This window comes from Peromyscus leucopus, chromosome X (genome assembly GCF_004664715.2).
Source record: "Peromyscus leucopus breed LL Stock chromosome X, UCI_PerLeu_2.1, whole genome shotgun sequence".
NCBI lineage: Eukaryota > Metazoa > Chordata > Mammalia > Rodentia > Cricetidae > Peromyscus > Peromyscus leucopus.
The window spans coordinates 108,214,449-108,234,016 of NC_051083.1; the positions used below are offsets into that span (position 1 = coordinate 108,214,449).

The following is a 19,568-nucleotide window of genomic DNA, read 5'->3' on the forward strand; positions in this document are numbered from 1 at the left end:
CTTGCCTTCTCTATGATCTTCTCTCTCTTTTCCATGTCCCTCCACGTTCCACTACCCTCTTCTATATTTCTTTCTACTCTATGATCTCTCTATCTTTCCACATCTCTCCACCTCCCACTTCCTTCTCTCTTGCTTTCTTCTATATGATCTTCTCTCTTTGTCCTTTCCACATTTCTCCACCTTCCACTCCCTCTTTCCACTTGCTTTCTTCTCTATGATCTCCTTTCTTTATCTTTTCCATGTCTGTCTACTTTCCAGTCCCCTATTCTCTCTTGCTTTCCTCTCTATGATCTCTCTTAATCCTTTCCATGTTCCTCCACCTTTCGCTGCCCTCTTCTCTCTTGCCTTATATGATCTTCACTATATGTACTTTCTATGTCCTTCCACTTTCAGTTTGCCTATTCTTTCTTGCTTTCTTCTCTCTGATCATCTCTCTTTATCCTTTCCACGTCCCTCCACCTTCCACTCCCCTCTTCTGTCTTGCTTTCTTCTCTATGATCTTCTCTCTTTACCCTTTCTATGTCCCTCAACTTTCCACCACCATCGTCTCTTGCCTTCTTCTCATTAACCTTTCTCTTTGTCCTTTCCATATCCCTCCACCTTCCACTCCCTCTTTTCTTGCTTTCTTCTCTATGCTCTTTTCTCTTTATCATTTCCTACTCACTCCACTTTCCACTCCCCTCTGCTCGCTTGCTTCCTTCTCTATGATCTTCTCTCATTGTCCTTTCTGTGACACTCCACTTTAAATTTCCTTCCTCTCTTGCTTTCTTCTCTATGATCTTCTCTCTTTATCCTTTCTAAGTTCCTCCACCTTCCTCCTCCCTCTTCTCACCTGCCTTCTCTATGAACTTCTCTCTTTGTCCTTGCAACCTCCCTCTATCCTCCACTCACCTCTCCTCACTTGCCTTATATGATCTTCTCTCTTTGTCCTTTCCATGTCCTTCCACTTTCCATTTGCCTGTACCTTCTTCTCTCTGATCTTCTCTCTTTGTCCTTTCCATGTCCTTCCACTTTCCATTTGCCTGTACCTTCTTCTCTCTGATCTTCTCTCTTTGTCCTTTCCACGTCCCTCCACCTTCCACTCCCCTCTTCTCTCTTGCTTTCTCCATGATCTTCTCACATTGTCCTTTCCAAGACTCTCCACCTTCCACTCTCCTCTCTCTTGTTTTCTTCTCTGTGATCTTCTCTCTTTACCCTTTCCATGTCCCTCCACCTTCCACTCCCTTCTTTCCTCTTGCTCTCTTTTCTATGACTTCTCTCTTTGTCCTTTCCACGTCCGTCCACTTTCCCCTCCCCTCATCTGTCTGGCTTTCTTCTCTATGATCTTCTCTCTTTGTCCTTTCCAAGTACCTACACCTTCCATTCCCTTCTTTTTGTCTTGCTTTCTTCCCTATGATCTTCTCTGTTTGTCCTTTCTACATCCCTCCGCCTTCCACTTCCCACTTCTCTCTTGCTTTCTTCTCTGGTCTTCTCTCTTTATCCTTTCCAAGTACTTCCACCTTCCTCTCCCCCTTCTCACTTAACTTCTGTATGATCTTCTCTCTTTTTCCTTGGGACCTCCCTCCACTTTCCAGTCCCCTCTTCTCTCTTGCCTTCTCTATGATCTTCTCTCTTTAACCTTTCCATGTCCCTCCACCTTCCACTTCCCTCTTCTCTCTTACTTTCTTCTCTATGAGAATATCTTTCACCTGTAATTTATGAAACTTGTCCTTAATGAAAAGTCAAAACCTGGTAGTACAAGGCCCCAATACTCACTTTGTTAGGTTAATGTATTCATAGATGAAGGAAGCTTTTGTCATGTATAAGTAGCCTGATGATACTCTGGTGGGCAGGATTGTATAATGGTCCCCTGACAAAATGTCTACCTGCTTATTCTTTTGATGAGAATTCCGTATACTTGATGGATAAAATTTAAATGATGAAAGAAAGCACAAAGAAGAAAATAAATCAGTAATAGCATTACCCAGAGATAACAGATTTTTTTTTTAAACAATAAGGTCTCACACTGATTTCCAGTGGCCCAAACTGCCTTGGAGGAAATCACTGTGTATCTCAGGCTTGCCTCAAACTTTGAGCAGTTTTTCTGCCTCAACCTCTGCAACATGGAAATACACTTGTGAGCCATTGTGCCTTACAACAATAGAATTTCAGTGTATAATGCTGCCACTTCATACGTTTTTATTATTGGTATGATATAGTTTGTATCATCATTATTATGCTGGGGATCCCTGACCTCATGTATGCTAAGCAAGCATTGTACCACTTAGTTACACCAAAACCTTGTAAACAGCTTTTTCACTGAATACAGTATCATGAACATATATGTCTCTTATACTTTACTATTCATCTACAACCTGAGTTTTTGGGCTTTTTGTTGTTTGCTATGGTTCTGGGGTTGGAACGATGGGCAAGTGTTCTACCACTGATCTAAAATAACCCTGACCCTACAATCTGGGGTTTGCTTTTTTTAAATTTGTAAATGTTTTTTAATGATTTTCATTGGGGGGTGCACGTGTACCACCATGTGCATGAGGGGGTTAAGGGATACTTTGTGGGATCATTTCTTTCTTTCCACTTTCACCTGGGAGCTACAGATTGAACTCAGGTTGCCAGGCCTTTACCTGATAACTGTCTCTCCTATCCAACCTTAGTTTATAATGATTGCTTTTATTTCTGGTGCTGAGAATTGAGCCCAGGTCCTTGCATATGATAAGCACACTGTATGGTGTTAAACTGAGCCTATATACTTTTTTTGAAACAGAATCTCCTGTAGTCTAGGCTAGCCTCCAACTAAGCAGGATTACAGATATGTCACTATGGTGATTTGAATGAAAATGGCCCCTATAGGCTCATAGAGAGTGGCACTATTAGGAGGTATGGCCTTGTTGGAGTAGGTGTGGCTTTGTTGGAGGAAGTGTGTCACTGTGGAGTGGGCGTTGAGGTCTCATATATACTCAAGCTGTGCCCAGTGTGACCGTGCACTTCCTGTTGCCGGTGGATCAGGATGTAGATCTCTCAGCTCCTTCTCTAGCACCATGTCTGCCTGTGTGCTGCCATGCTTCCTGCCATGATGAAAATGGACTAGACCTCTGAAACTGTAAGCCAGCCTCAATTAAGTGTTTTCCTTCATAAGAGTTGCTGTGGTCATGGTGTCTCTTCACAGCAATAAAACCCTACATTAGCCACTGGTTTTATTTTCCCTGTGTGTAATATATCAGGTTTTGTCTGTTGTCCTATACCTTCCCATGTTTATGGGTTATATTGGCTTGTAATAGTGATCTCTGGCAAATAGGATAAAAATAGCATCATGTAATTATTCTTAATTTTTTTTTTTTTGGTTTTTCGAGACAGGGTTTCTCTGTGTAGCTTTGTGCCTCTCCTGGAACTCACTTGGTAGCCCAGGCTGGCCTCGAACTCACAGAGATTCACCTGGCTCTGCCTTCCGAATGCTGGGATTAAAGGCGTGCGCCACCACCGCCCGGCCAGTTATTCGTTATTTTGATTACACATGAGATTTAATACTTTTGCATACATTTGCTGATCTTTATAGTTGCTATTTGCAAATATTCTGATTCTCTGTTGGCATGTTCATCTTGTAGAATTATGAGTGAATTTATGTCTTTCCTTTTCTTGTAGAATTATTAATGAATTCATATCTTTCCTTAGAAACCATTATTGGTTAAAAAAAAACAGGATGGATTAAAAGAAGGTACTGACTGATACAAGATCCATTTCTGCTTGAGACCATTTAATATTATTGTGAAAAGCAAATAAAATATAAACAGGTTTAGACAAGATACTCCCTTTTAAAATTACATTTATTTAGAGAGTATGTGTGTGTACATACCCACATGTCATGTCACTCATTTGAAAGTTAGAGGACAACCTTTGGGAGTTCGTTCTCTCCTACCGTGTTGGTCCCAGGGATCGAACTCAGGTTTTCAGGCTTGGTGGAGATTGCCTCTACTCAGTGACCCATTTTGCCAGCACAATGCATTTTCTCTTTTTTAAATTTAATTTTTTAATTACCATACAAAATGTTTCATTGTGGCATTTTCATACATATATGTGATTGTACCAATTTTTCGTTTGTGTATAAATATTTTTCTGTTGGTAGATTTTGTGTCTAAAACATTATGCTATTGGAATTCATTAAAAGAATTGAAAAGTGTTGGGCATAGTTGTACATCCCAGCTCATGGAAGGCTGAGGCAAGAGGATGGTGAGTTCATTGCCAGCTCCAAACAAACCTAGGCTGTATAATAAAACCTTGTTTCAACTCTCCTTGCCCCCACAAAACAAATGCACACCAGAAACTTGACATGATGCTCCAGGCCTGTAATCTTAGCATTTAGAAGGCTAAGGAGGAGGATTACGTTCAGTAGCTTGTCTGTACTACAAAGCAGGTTCAAGGTCAGTCTGTCAGTTGAATGATAGACACCCAGTCTCACAATTTTAGAATGAACCAATGAGATGGCTCATCAAGTAAAGCACTTGCCATGCCAGCTTGACAAACTGAGTTCACTGTCCACAACCCATGTAAAAGTGGAAGGAGAGAATTAATTCCACAAAGTTGTTCTTTGACCTCTATACACATGGCATGGATTGCATATGCCTTTCACACAAGCATGTATACAAAATAGTAATTTTTTGAAGGTAAGTAAAAGTTTTAAAAACCTAAGAAGTGAGGATATAATTCAGCCTTAGATTACTTGCCTAGCATGTGTAAGGCCATTATTTTAATCCCCAGCACCACAAAACAATGAAAAGTATACTAATATGCAAATAGACATACTCAAGGGGAATTCCATAAGACTGGAAATGAGGACACAAGTTATTAAAGGAGTCTCATTAATAGAGGCAGTGAAATTTACTTTTTAAAGTATTTGGAATTGGTTTATAAATATATAAGGATAGAAACCAGTTAACAGTTGTAACAAGATTTCATAATTGAGCATAACTTTAGTGCTTCAGAGCATGAAAAGCTATTCCTACATCTACTTGGCTTTCTAGAAAAAAATTTCTAAAAATTCAGAAAGTGACTTGAACAGTTAGTGAGGAAATCATTGCATTAAGAAATAAAAATACGCCGGGCGGTGGTGGCACATGCCTTTAATCCCAGCACTCGATAGGCAGAGGCAGGCAGATCTCTGTGAGTTCAAGGCCAGCCTGGGCTAAAGAGTGAGTTCCAGGGCAGCCACCAAAACTACACAGAGAAACCCTGTCTCGAGACCCTCCCCCCACAAAAAAAATTATAACCAGACCTGGTGATTCATGTCTTTAATCCTAGCACTCGGGAGGCAGAGGCAGGTGGATATTTGAGTTCGAGGCCAGCCAGAGCTATATAGTGAGACTCTGTCTCAAAAAATGAGAGAAAAGAAAAAAAAATGAAATGATAGGGATTAACAAGATGGCTCAGCAACAAAAGGGGCTTTGTTGCCAAGTCTGATGACCTGAGTTCAATCCCTTAGGTACACATGATGAAAGAAGAGAACTGATTCCTGTAAGTTGTCCTCTGATTTCCACATGCATGTTGTGGTGCAAACTCCCTCGCCTTCCAAGTAAATGAATATAATTTTTTAAATATACAGGAACCCAGTGTGGTACACATCTTTATACCCAGCTCCTAGGAGATGGCAGCAGAAGGACCAGAAATTCAAAGTCATCCACAACTATATAGGGAGTTCAAGTCTGCCCTAGGCTACCTGGAATGCTTCCCTCCTTCCTTGTTTTCTCCATTTCCCTAAAAAATCAAATAATAAGATGTAGCTAAAGTCTTCCTGTGTCCCACCTGTCCTGCGGTCAGGACAGATCTCTCTCACCCACCAGTCTTGCAGCCACTCAGACCCAAGTAAACACACAGAGGCTTATAGTAATTATAACTGCATGGCCATGGCTCAAGTTTTCACTAGCTAGCTCTATATCTTAAATTAGCCCATAACTATTAATCTGTGTATTGCCACATGAACCGTGACTTTACCTACATCCCATTACTTGTTGCTCCTTGGGTGGCTTGTTGGTGTCTCTCCCCGCCTTCTTCCTGTCTCTCTCTTTGAATTTCCTGCGTGCCTCTAAGCTGCCTTCCTATAGGCCAAACAGCTTTATTTATCAGCCAATCAGAGCAACACATTTGCAGCAATACTGAAAGACATTCCCCCATCAATAATAGCAATACTTGGAAACATAAGAGCTTAGATTCTCAGTAACATGAGAGAGATAGCTTTAAGCTTTTTCACACTAGAATTTATATGTTTCAGAAAAAATTAACTGGGTTCTGGAAGATAAGTTAAATATGCAAGCACTTAGAACAGAAATGTCTTAGTCTTCTCAATGTTATTCTGAAAATATACTGTAATACCACATTCTGTAATCAAAGACAACTAATTAAAACACAGCTAATTTCACTGGTAAACGCAACTTTTTTTAGACTTAAAATTGACATTTTAACAATTGCCAAACAATTTTAATATCTTCGCAGCTTTATTGAATGTTACATAATTCAAATGCTATAAAATTAAAGTGTGCATTTATGGAGCCACATACCACCATAGCGTGGTATAGCATTTGCTATAGTTGTAGAGCATTTGCTTAGCGAGCATGAGACCATGAGTTCCATCTTCAGCACCACAAAAAAAAAAAAAAAAAAAAAAAAACACGAAGTATACCTGCTATTTCATGGTTTTCAGTATATTTTTAGAATTGTGCAACTGTCACCAAGATGTAACTTCCCTGTGAGCATTTGCACTTATTCCCCATGTTCCACTGTTCAGTCATAGCAGCCTTTAATGTACTTTTTGATTTTCTTTCAATAACATTTTATGATTGTGCTAGTTACCTATTCTGGGTCATTGGTATCAAGGTTCAACTCTTTTGATTTTTCCAGACAAGGTTTCTTTGTGTAGCTCTGGCTGTCCTGAAACTAGCTCTGTAGACCAGGCTAGCCTCGAGCTCACAGAGATCTACCTGCCCCTGGCTCCCAAGTGCTGGGATTAAAGGCGAGCGCCACCATTGCCTGGCCTCAACTCCTTTTCTAATATAATTTTTAAAAAAGATTTATTTATTTATTTTATGGACATTGGCTCTTTGCCTGCATGTATGTCTGTGTGAAGGTATCAGATTCCTTGGAACTGTAGTTACAGACATTTGCGAGCTGCTTTATGGGTGCTGGAAATTGAACCCAGGTCCTCTGGATGAGCAGCCAGTGCTCTTAACTGCTGAGCCATCTCTCCAGCCCCAAGGTTTAACTCTTTTGTTGTTTTATTTTTCTTTCCTCCTTTTAAAAAAATATTTATTTTTATTTTATGTGCATTAGTGTTTTGCCTGAATTTATGGCTGTGTGAGGGTGTCGGGTCCCCTGGAACGGGAGTTGTTGGCCACCATGTGGGTGCTGGGAATTGAACTTAGAACCTCTGGAAGAGCAGTCAGTAGTTAAGCCATCTCTCCAGTCCCCATTCTTTCCTCCTTTAAAAATTTTTTTTTTTTATTTTACTTATTTTGGGGAAGTACTGGGGATAGAACATAGGACCTCATGCATACTACATAAGTGCTCTACAACTAAACTACAGCCACTTTTGTTTATTTGGGACAGTCTTGCTGTCTATCCTGGGCTGTCCAAGAACTCCCTGTGTATCCCAGGACCGGCATCATACAGCAGTCCTCCTGCTTCAGCCTCTTGCATGCTGGGATTACAAGTGTGAGCTACCACACCCTCTGTAAAAGCTCATAAAAGCTAATTTTACAACAAATGTGATATCCTCACTTAGAAGACCATCAGTTGTTTCATAATGTTATAATTGTAGCTTCTGAGAGTTTTTTATTGGGAGCATGTGTCTCAAATTCTAGAAGTGCCTATAGCACATGCTAAGCTCACTTACTTTGAAGGGGAAAACACCTTAAAACTGAATTTGTTCTTCAGCTGTAGGAACAATTTTAGCCAGTAGCATACCACTATTTTCTATGGTAGTGTGATTTTCATCATTCTTTTTTGTTTATTTGACATAGGGCTTTGTATACACTCAAATTCATATAGTGGTGGCTGGCCTTCAAATTGGGATATAACCCAGGTAGGCCTTAAACCAGTGGGCACTGTTTCAGTCTCCCAAGTAGTTAGGCTTATAGGAATGGGGTATCATGCTGGACATGTAACATTAACTTCTAAAACATAAAGAGTGTGGTGCCCGTGCTACTACCCATTCGAGGGGCTGAGGATTAAAACAGAGACAAGACAGCGGGTTATTGTCTCAGTAGAATGGCCTTTATTGAAGGAGGGAAGAAGCCTTAAATACAGGCTTACAGCACAGTGGGAGAACCCCGGAGGGAGGGAGGGCAGAAGTTCGCTACAGATGTTTTTACATTCTTGCATCCTAGCTGTTTACACCAATATGCAGGATACACAAACAAGGAACCTCTGGTAGGCTGTTTAGGAGGAAGGAAACCGGCAGGGAATTAGCATAGGGAGGACATCTGATCAAGGTCAGTAAGCAAGGCAACAGCTGCATAAGCAATGGGGGCCAGGGCCCAACAAAAGAGCTAACATTCTTCTGTTGTGAGCCAAAGCTCCTGAAGCAAACTGGGATATAAGGAGGTCTAGGTCTTTTTCCTAAGCCGTATGTTATATTCTCTTATGGTGGAAACATCCCAGAATCCTGGGGAATATTCAGTGCTGTGATTGTAAATGGGATAAGTTTATGGGAAAACATTCATGTCTATAATAGTAAATAGATGCGGAAAGTCTTAAAGCATACTAAGTGACTAGATACTGCCTTTCTGTGGTTGATAGAAGAGCGTGAATCAGTTACCCCCCCTCCCGTGTGTGTGTGTGTGTGTGTGTGCTCAAGCACATGTGCACACACACACACCTATTCATCCTGTAGCACATGTGTGGAGGTCAGAAGGCAACCTTGGTCCTTTCTTTTCACCTTGTTTGAGATAGGGTCTCTGTTGTTTTTCCACTCTGCATGCCAGGCTGGCTAGTTCTTGAGTTTCCAGGGATTCTACTGTCTCCACCTTCTGTCTCCCAATAGGAATCCTGGGATTGTAGATGCTCTTTTCTTATTTGCCCCATTTTTATATGGGTTCTAGGGATTCAAACTCAAGTTCTCACACTTGGCATGGCAAATGATTTTACCTGATGAGCCATCTCCCTAGTCAAGTTAAAGCATTTTTATTGTCTAAATAACATGATTACATCAAAGTCACTGTTTACTGCTTTTCCATTCCTCTATAAAAATCCTAAATAGTAGGTTAGCTGTTGAAACACCTTTAGGGTAGTTGTTGTTATATAGATTAAAAGTCTTCCTGGATGTTTGCATGACCTACTAAAATGTTAACAGATCTCTTGTGAACATTTTATAGTAATCCACAAACTCCTTAAAGTTTTCAGGTTTTGCTTTTTTTATTTTATGAAATTTGATGCTGACCTTGTTTTTGAACTCCACAACCATAGTTCATGCTTAGTACACCCTTAGGAGTGATAGGAGGCTTGTAAACACCTGTAACCCATGAGCCCACAGTTGCATGTGCCTAAGATGGAATTGCTGTCTAGCCTGGAGCTTCACTGCTGTGTTAGCACAGCTCTGCTGCCTTCCTTTGTGGGGGCTGAGCAGTCTACTTTTGCTCTCTGCCTCTTACAACATGTAGGGGCAACTTGACAGATTTTAGGTGATAATACTAGTATTTGTAAAGAAAAAAGTATAGTTTATCCTGAATCAAATGATAATGCTAAAGTTTTCTTTTCTTTTTCTTGAGATAAAGATCATTTGTAATCTTGTCAGTATAATATTTTTTTTTTTCTGAGACAATCTCACTATGTAGCCCTGGCTGTCCCGGAACTCACTATGTAGACCAGACTGGCCTCGAACTCACAGATATCCTCCTACGTCTGTCTTCCCTCCCAAATGCTGACACTTTAGTTTTCTATTAGCAATAATCATGTCCTAATAAACTTCATCAGTTCCAATACTACCACTGTGATACTGTTATTGAACAAAGCAGAATTTTTTTTTTTGAGACAGGGTTTCTCTGTATTGTTTTGGTGCCTGTCCTGGATCTAGCTCTGTAGACCAGGCTGGTCCTGAACTCACAGAGATCTGCCTGCCTCTGCCTCCTGAGTGCTGGGATTAAAGGTGTGTGCCACCACTGCCCAGCTCAAGATATTTTCAATTCATTGAATATTACATTCTATGTTTTGATCATTAGTATGCTTTAATATGATGGCAGTTTGGTTTATCTCCTATTTTATATCCTCTGTCCTGTTCAAATAACCTTTATTCTACATCTCTTAATAAAAATCTAAGAGGGGAAAAAAAAACCTTTTGTGTTGTCTACAAATAGTAAATTGGCTGTTTTTTGTTTCTGTATGTCTCAACCTACTTCCTTTTTGCTCTCCAGGTTAACAATCCTCTATTCTTAGCACCTGCCCATAGTTTTCTTCACAGAGCTGACTAGGATATGTGTGTCTGTCTGTGTACACATGTGTATTTTACTTTTTTCAGGGGGAGACAGGATCTTGTGTAACCAGGCTGACTTTGAACTCACCATGTAACAGGCTGCACTTGAACTTCTGCTTCCACCTCCCAAGTGCTAGGATTACAGGCATGTGCCATTAATCCCAGAATTGCATGTGTGTTTTAAACAAACTATATCACCATTTAAAATCTTTCAAATCTATCGTAAAAACATACGTGCCATTCCTTGCTGTTTCATTGTTGACTTCCATGGTACAATTTTCCCCAGTCCTTTTTTTCCCTCAAGATTTCTGACTGCCTTCCCCCCTTTGACAGAGGTTTCTTTGACATTGTGCTCCCTGCTTTTTTCCATTTCTGGTTACCCAGTACAATGCTGGAATATACCGATACAGAGAAGCCTTCAGTTATCTCAGCATACTCTATTGCTCCTCACATCTTTTTTTCACATCCAAAGACATTCTGTAACCTTTCTCCAATAGGCATATACCCCATTTTCTTCTATATTCATAATTCTCTGCTTTTTATAGAATTACATCTCTGCAGTTCCTTGGGAGCCTTCATTTCATGTGAATCCTTATTTTACTCTCTGTTACCCTTTCTGTTACCTTCTTCCAACCAGGTTTCCTGTGGTGTGTGTGTGTGTGTGTGTGTGTGTGTGTGTGTGTGTGTGTGTGTGTATTGCACTCACGTATGTGATAGACACACACACACACACACACACACACACACACACACAAAGTGCATGATTAGAGGTCAAGTGCAACTGTGCAGAGTTGTTTCTATCCTTTACCTTTGTATCAGTCATCAGGATTTAACTCAGGCCACACACTTTGTGGGATAAGCACTTTTACCTACCGAGCCATCTTTAGCCCACAGGTTTCTCTTGATTGTCACTTGTCTTTCACTTTTAGCTTATCAGATAACTCTATTTTGGCATCCTTCCACATCTTCAAATACCTGCTTTTCAAACCTCTGTAACCTAAACCAACAGCATGGAATTAATCCCTGAGAAAGTGAAGTCTTTTTATTTTTTGAGGCAAGGTCTCAGACTCACCTTAAACTCATCATCTTCCTGCCCTAGACTTCAGAATGCCAGGATTACAGGAATATGCGCCACTATATCCACTTTTGAAGTCTCCTCTTCAAAGCTTCACAGAGATGCTCTCATAGAATGACAGAGCTTCACGTATCTGGAATGGGATGAATAATTGAACCTCACAACATTTCTGCCACTGTGAAATAAGACTAGATCTTTAATTTTATATGTGTTGATTGTCCCAAGAAAGAAACATTACCTTAGGGAAGGTGAGTTTCATGATTTTGTTTATGTTGATCATTCTTCAGGATGATTCCTGATTTGAAAATGCCTAGTCTTCTATTCTACACTGAAATCTCTTTACTGATGGGAAGGGCTCATAATCTCCACGCAGCCCAACTCATTTTGTACTGCACTTGCTTGTTTTAAAGTTGATTCATATATGGGGCTAAAATGTATTATTGGTTATGAGCCAGCCAGAGGGCTCATCAAGTAAAAGCACTTGCTGTCAAACCTGATGACCTGATTTTTATCTTTGGAGCCCCGTGGTGGATAGGAGGAGAAAACTGGGTCCCAAGAGTTGTCCCCTGACCTCCACACCTGTGCTGTGGCACATATCCTGTGGTGTGTGTGTGTGTGGTGTGGTGTGTGCATGTATGCGTGTGTGTAGATTATAAAATGCAAAAAATAAGTAAAATGTAGTAAGTATATGCATTGCCCTTAATTCCACTATAAGGTAAAGGTACATGGAATTTGGATTTCTTTTCCACATGAAAACCCTCCCTCCTTTTAGGATAAATAGTCTTGGCTCTTGCAACTATTCCTCATATGATATTATCTTGATTGCTCTTCTGAGGACATGAAAATTTGTCAGTATTCCTCCTAAAATGTGTTTGGAACTGGAGGTAATATTCATCGTGGAGTTGAATTGGCTATGAATGTTCCACATCTGGACACTAACAGTCTGAAGGCTGAGTGTTTTAGCAGCCATGTAATGTTGGCTTGTAATGAATTTGCAATTAACTAAAATCCCAAGGTTTTAAACTGGAAGTTCGCCTTTATGTGACTTCATTCTAAATCATTTATTCATTTTCCTTAGTTATGCAACAATTAAAAAAACAGAATATAAAATTTTATGTATTTCTGTATTAATTTTTTCCCACTAGCTTATCAGTTAGCCTTATGTTTCTTTGAATCTCTTATTTAATCATCTAGCTTATGCTGAGCCAACAAAGAACTTTGAATGTATTGTCAGAATGTTTTCAAACATCTGGAAAATGCTAGTCAAAAGTATCTAAAACTGTATTCCAAAAAATTGCTCAGAGATAGATAAAAGTTAGCCCTTAAGGGATATATGAATACTAGTGAAAATTGGCAAGGCCACACAAATCTGAACTTTATTGTCATCTTTTTAATATTACTCAAAAGGAAATTGATGTTCTATGACATAGTGTGCTAACATAGTGCCCAAAGTTCTGCATAAGTCTTTCCCAAAAAATTTATGTCTAGAAGTAAACAAGACATCGTGACCATTCTGAGGGATGTGCGCGCGCATTTCCAAAAGGGTCTCTATGTAGCCCAGGCTGGTCTTTAATTTAGTGTCTCCTGCCTCAGCCCCCTGAATGTATTCTTTAAAATACATATATTTAAAATGATTTATTTTTTTAAGATTTATTTATTTTTATTATGTATACAGTGTTCTGCCCGCGTGCCAAAAGAGGGCGCCATATCTCATTTCAGATGGTTGTGAGCCACCATGTGGTTGCTGGGAATTGAACTCAGAACCTCTGGGAGAACAGCCAGTGCTCTTAACCTCTGAGCCATCTCTCCAGCCCTAAAATAATTTATTTTTATTTCATGTGAATTGGTATTTTGCCTGTATGTATGTCTGTATGAAGGTGTTGGAGCCCCTGGAAATGGAGTTACCAACAACTATGAGCTGCCGTGTGGGTCCTGGAAAATGAACCCTGATCCTCTAGAAGAGCAACCAGTGCTCTTAACTGCTGAGCCATTTCTCCAGCCCTTAAAATATATTTTTAATTGATACAGTAATTATAAGTGTATGTGATATAGTGTCACATGTTTCACTATGCGGGAAGTCTGCATTAACTCAGATCTCATGTTATACATTTATTTTCTTTGCATTGAGAATATTCAGAACTTGCCTGTTAACTATTTTAAGATATCTGGTTAATTATTTTCAACCATAGTTTTTCTAGTATACTACAGAGTATTAGTAATCAGGGCTGAGTAGATGGCTCAGTAGCTAAACTATATGCTATGCAAGTATGAGGACCTGAGTTTTGATTCTCAATGCCCAGATAAATGCTGGGTGTGGGCATGGTGGCATACCCATAATTCCAGGAGGAGACAGGGTCTCCAGGGCAAGCTGGCTAACAGACTAGACATTATTAAGAGGTCTAGGTTTTACTTAGAGACCTTGTATTAACGAATAAGATGGAAGAGAAATCGGGGCAGATTCTCAACATGCACGTTAGGCTTCCACATGCACAGGCCTGCACTTGCATATTCACCCCCATACATGAAACAGGAAAATTCCTTGTCCTGCAGTGCTTGGTGGTACATGCCTGTAATCCCAAGACTCTGGAGGCTTAGGCAGGAAATGTGAGGCCAGCCTGGATTGTGTAGTGAAACTGTGACGCCAAACAAAAAGGAAGAACAATAAGTTACTTCTGTTTAAGTACACCCTTGTGCCCATTAAACTTTTAGCTTCCACAGATGTATCTGATGTATTTCTTCATGTTACTTCACATAATTTCATCCAGTTCTATTTACATTTTGCCAATGGTAGAATTTTAATCTTTTTAAGGCTAAATATTATATTGTGTACATATAATACATTTTCTTTGTCTATTCAACAATGGTCACCTAAAGCTGGTTCTACATAGAAATAGGACTGTAATAAATGAGCAAATACAGGTGTCTCTTCAACATACTAATTTCACTTCCCTGGATGTATGCCCAGTGGTGAGACTGCTCGATCCTGTGTCAGAGCTGTCTCTGCTTGTTTGTTTTTGAGATTGTATATCACAGACTGGCCTAAACTTGTTATGTAGCTGAGAGTGACCTTGAAATTCTGATCCTCTTCCTTCCACCTCATGAGTTCGAAGATTATCGGTGTACCACCACTCCCAGTTTCTGTGGTGCTAAGGATTAAACCCAGGGTAGCTAAGGCCTCTACTGCATTAGCAACATCTCCATCACTGTCTAGTTGGTCTTGAAACTTTTTACTTTTAATTATGTGTATTTGTGGGTGTGTGCACGTGAGTATAGGTGCCCAAAGAGATCAGAGGCATTGGATCCCAGGAAGCTGAAGTTACACTTAATTGTGAGCAGCCTGATGTGGATATAGATGCTGGGAATGGAACTCAGGTCCTCTGCAAGAGCAGTAAGTGCTCCTAACTGCTGAGTCACCACTCCAAACCTCAACTCTGTCTTTTAAGAGGCTCCATTTAGGGGCTGGAGAGATGTCCAAGTGCATTGTGGAGGCAGAAGCTGGCTGGAGCAAGCTGGCTGCCTAGACCAGCCCAGTCAGTGAGCTAGCTCTGAGTTCAACTGAGAGATTCTGCCTCAACAAAGTAGAGAATGATAGAGAAAGATATCCATGCACATATCTACACAAAAACAAAAAGAGCCTCCATTTTGTGTTCCATAATGGCTGTGCTAGTTTACATACCTATGAAAAAAGGTCCCTTTTTCCTATCCTCAGCAGCATTTGTTGGTTTTTGTCTTTTAAATAATAGCTATCCTAATAGTTGTGAAGTGATACCTCATTGTGACTTTAATTTGCATTCTTCTGGTGTTTAGTGTGTTAGTTGACTATTTGTACATCCCCCTTTGAGAAATATCCAGATATGTATTCATTTTGCATCAGAATCTTTCATTTTTGCTGTTGTGTTTTAGCCATTTGTTTATTTTGCATTTGACAAACATACTGAGGACAGTATGGCAATGTGGAAGATTCTGGAGATTCAGGTTTGTCTTGTAGCTAAGGTGAGCACGTGTTCTTCTGTCTGCTTTGCCTAAGGTGACCATGATTTATGCCTGTTGTCCTTGTGCAGTTATTAGTAGCATCCTTCTGTGTTTTACCATGTTGGAGGACAAACTATCTTGCCACTCTTCCCATAACTCAGCTGACTCCTTTTGTTATGTTATTTGGGCTAAACACTGCATAGTTGTAATTTGGCAACTCTAATGAGGCTGCTGAATTCTCTTCCATTTAAACAGACTGTTCCTTGACCAACAGAAGTTGTTCTTAAGCCATTATCTGCCTGGCACTTTTGGGTATGTAGGGTGTATGGGGGAAGGGGAGGGGGGAGGAAGAGAGAGAGAGAGAGAGAGAGAGAGAGAGAGAGAGAGAGAGAGAGAGTGAGAGTGTGTGTGTGTGTGTGTGTGTGTGTGTGTGTGTACACATAAAGTAAGGAATGGTCTAGTTCCAGCAAAAGTGGACTCTATACATGAAAATGAGAAACATTTGATATACTTAGCATGCTGGAACTAGTATTGTGAATACTTTGTTACTTTGTTTAATATTTTTATTAGTTTTCTGAGAATTTTATGCATTGCATTTTGATCATAGTCACCTACCTCCCTAACTCTTTGGATCCACCCCAACTTTGTCTTCCTTTTTTGAAAATGCATCAAGTTTAATTTGTGCTTCCTATATACTCTTGGGCATGGCATCCACTAGAGCACTTCTTCTTTGGCTAAGCAAGAAAGTAAAACTGTATTTTAAATTAATCCATGAACATTCTAAACATTCATTTCTTTTTAAATAGTAAAAATTGAACTTTGATGTCTTGAATATGAAATGATTCATTATAGCAATTATATATGCCTTTAATAATCTGCATATTTTATGCTACTTTCATGTTTTTCCTAATTAATGACTTCACATGTTTAATATTTATAATTTTTCTGTGTCATAGTTTCCATATTTATATAAAATGAGTACTTAAGATTAGTAATTCTGCTCTGTTTGTTTACATATTGTTTTCCATCAAAAGAGAAAATGGGACTGAGATTAAGGTTCATTTGTAGAGAGTACTTACCTAAAATGCAAAAGGCCCTGAGATGGATATCCAAGACTACAAGAAATAAGAGAAAGAAACAGGCTGGGAGTATAGTTCTGTGTTAGAGCATGTGTTTGGCATTATATGAAGCCCTAACACTGAAAAAAGAAAAAACAAAAGCACCAGATTTTAAAGCTCAAGTAGTTTGGTACTGTAAGGCTCTAGTGTTTAGAATTAAAATGTGTCTTAGTGATTGTGCCATTGTTTTTATGTTATCGCTGGATAATGTGTTAGTGGTTAGTATCAGAAATATATTCCTTATGTTATGTGTGTTGGATTTCCTAATGCAATGTTCTCTTTTTAGAAAAGGTGGACAAGTCTTATTTTCAAGAGAAGATGACTTTTAACAGTTTTGAAGGCTCTAGAACTTGTGTACCTGCAGACACCAATAAGGATGAAGAATTTGTAGAAGAGTTTACTAGATTAAAAACGTTTGCTACCTTTCCGAGTAGTAGTCCTGTCTCAGCATCAACATTGGCACGAGCAGGGTTTCTTTATACTGGTGAAGGGGATACTGTGCAGTGCTTTAGTTGTCACGCGACAGTAGATAGATGGCAGTATGGAGACTCAGCTGTTGGAAGACACAGGAAAATATCCCCAAATTGCAGATTTATCAATGGTTTTTATTTTGAAAACAGTGCCACACAGTCTACAAATCCTGGTATCCAAAATGGCCAGTACAAAGCTGAAAACTATGTGGGAAACAGAAGTCATTTTGCTCTTGACAGGCCATCTGAGACTCATGCAGATTATCTTCTGAGAACTGGACAGGTTGTAGATATTTCAGATACCATATACCCGAGGAACCCTGCCATGTGTAGTGAAGAAGCCAGATTGAAGTCATTTCAGAACTGGCCAGACTATGCCCATTTAACCCCCAGAGAGTTAGCTAATGCTGGCCTCTACTACACAGGGATTGATGATCAAGTGCAGTGTTTTTGTTGTGGTGGAAAACTGAAAAATTGGGAACCCTGTGATCGTGCCTGGTCAGAACACAGGAGGCACTTTCCTAATTGCTTCTTTGTATTGGGCCGGAATGGTAATGTTCGAAGTGAATCTGATGTGAGTTCTGATAGGAATTTCCCAAATTCAACAAATTCTGCAAGAAATCCAGCCATGGCAGAATATGAAGCACGGATCATTACTTTTGGAACATGGATATACTCAGTTAACAAGGAGCAGCTTGCAAGAGCTGGATTTTATGCTTTAGGTAAACTTAACCAGTAAATTACTTTCCATCTGTCACAGGGCTCCCCAAAAGAAAGTCATTGCCTTTAGTCTTCAGAACTGATAAGTATTTAGGGCTAAGTTTTTAGGATTGCTTATCCTCAGTATCATTCTCTGATTCTTTAATGTAACTATTGAATTTAGGTTAAAATGCCATGCTACTATGAGTCAGATCTGTTTTCATCTAATTGTTTTGGGGGTTGAGTTGAAAGAAAAAAACGATAGTATCAATTCCTGATAGATAATGGGTCTAAAACTAGTAGCTCTCATTTATTGAACATCTACTCTGTGTGCTAAAATACTTATTAAATGGATTTTTCTCTAAGTTTCACTATAACCCTATAGAAAGAGTTAACAGAGAATTTAGTTTGGTTTGTGGTAAATTAACATCAGGCTAAGCATGGTGCCACACACCTGTAATTCCAGCAATCCATAGGAAGATGAGTTTAAGGGCAGTTTGGGTACATCATGATACCCTCTCTCAAAAAACCAACCAACCAAACCAAAATTAACATCTACCTTTAAAACATACACTACATATTTGAAAGCCGCCCTCTATTATGCCTTGCTACTTCAGAGTATTTTTGAAACAGTTCCTGTGCATGTCTCAGGAATAGCCAGTAGTGTGGTGATTTCTAGGAATATTTTCTATCTACATGCCTGGCCCATTTATTTTAAGATTGAATAATACCAAATTCAAAATATAAATTATTTCACATCTTATCATTTATATAACATAGTAATCTTAAAGGTCTGTTTCATGTCAGAGAGCTCTATTGTTAAAGATACTTACTTTGTAATTTATGCTGAATTTTATTGTTTTTAACATTTGGAATACAACTTGGACAAATTTCAGTTTGATGAAGTAAGTGTAATGGTGATAGCACAAATGACATACACTAGAAAGAATGTAACAATTGTAGTTTCTAACATAAAAATTGGATTTTACTTTCGTTGTCTTCTACAAAGCCCCTGATATTGAGATGGTAAAAATTGTATCTAAATGGAATGTGAATGTCTTCTTTCAAGCCATGAGATTTTATGTAACTTAGACACCCCTTAAATGTTTGAATGGGCATTTTTCTGAAAACGTTTACTTGCACAGATGCACATACTTTTACTTGTGTGTTTTCTTAGGTGAAGGTGATAAAGTGAAGTGCTTTCACTGTGGAGGAGGGCTCACAGATTGGAAGCCAAGTGAAGACCCTTGGGAACAGCATGCTAAGTGGTATCCAGGGTAAGATTCTTAATTGTTCATTCAGTAATAGGAAGGTTGGACATTGTGCATGGAAAGATTTGAATTACTTTTCACCTCAACTATTTTTGCCTTCATTATGGCTGGAAATTCACACCAGGTTTATAGAAATGGGGTCACCTACTTTGTAGGAAAAAAAAAAAAACACCACCTAAGACTTCTGGTAACCAAAACACTCACTGTTCATATATCATGATACTTAGATGGTTCCATTTCTAAACAGCAAATTACAAAAATGTCTACTTTTTATTTAGTATACTATACAAAAAATAAATACTTTTTATTTAGAAGTAGGCTCTTTGAAGATTGGCCTACACCTATGGTGCCATGAGAAGTCCTGAAGAGGTGTCATAATGTATATTATTAACTGTTTGTGTTTGGTTTGGTTTTAATTTGAAACAAGGTCTCACATTAGCTCAGGTTGGCCAGAAATTCAGTGTCTTCCAGGCTGGCCTTCATCTTGAAACCCTCTTGTCTCAGTTCCTTTGTCAT

The 19,568-nt window shown here is 39.2% G+C and overlaps 1 protein-coding gene across 8 annotated transcripts in view; it reads left to right on the plus strand.

Moving 5' to 3' along the window:
• LOC114701517 (X-linked inhibitor of apoptosis) overlaps positions 1 to 19,568 on the plus strand; it is a 51,070-nt gene that overhangs the window by 18,835 nt on the left and 12,667 nt on the right. For 5 of the 8 annotated variants that reach the window (XM_037199325.1, XM_037199327.1, XM_028881620.2 and 2 more), the window contains 3 exons: positions 15,750 to 15,806; positions 16,899 to 17,804; positions 18,959 to 19,058. In XM_037199325.1, the coding sequence (XP_037055220.1) occupies positions 16,931 to 17,804; positions 18,959 to 19,058 (974 nt within the window). In that variant the 5' untranslated portion in view covers positions 15,750 to 15,806; positions 16,899 to 16,930. Of the gene's footprint in view, positions 1 to 11,546; positions 11,771 to 15,749; positions 15,807 to 16,898; positions 17,805 to 18,958; positions 19,059 to 19,568 lie in introns of all 8 variants that reach the window. The other 3 variants (XM_028881622.1, XM_028881624.2, XM_037199326.1) reach the window with 2 other exon arrangements.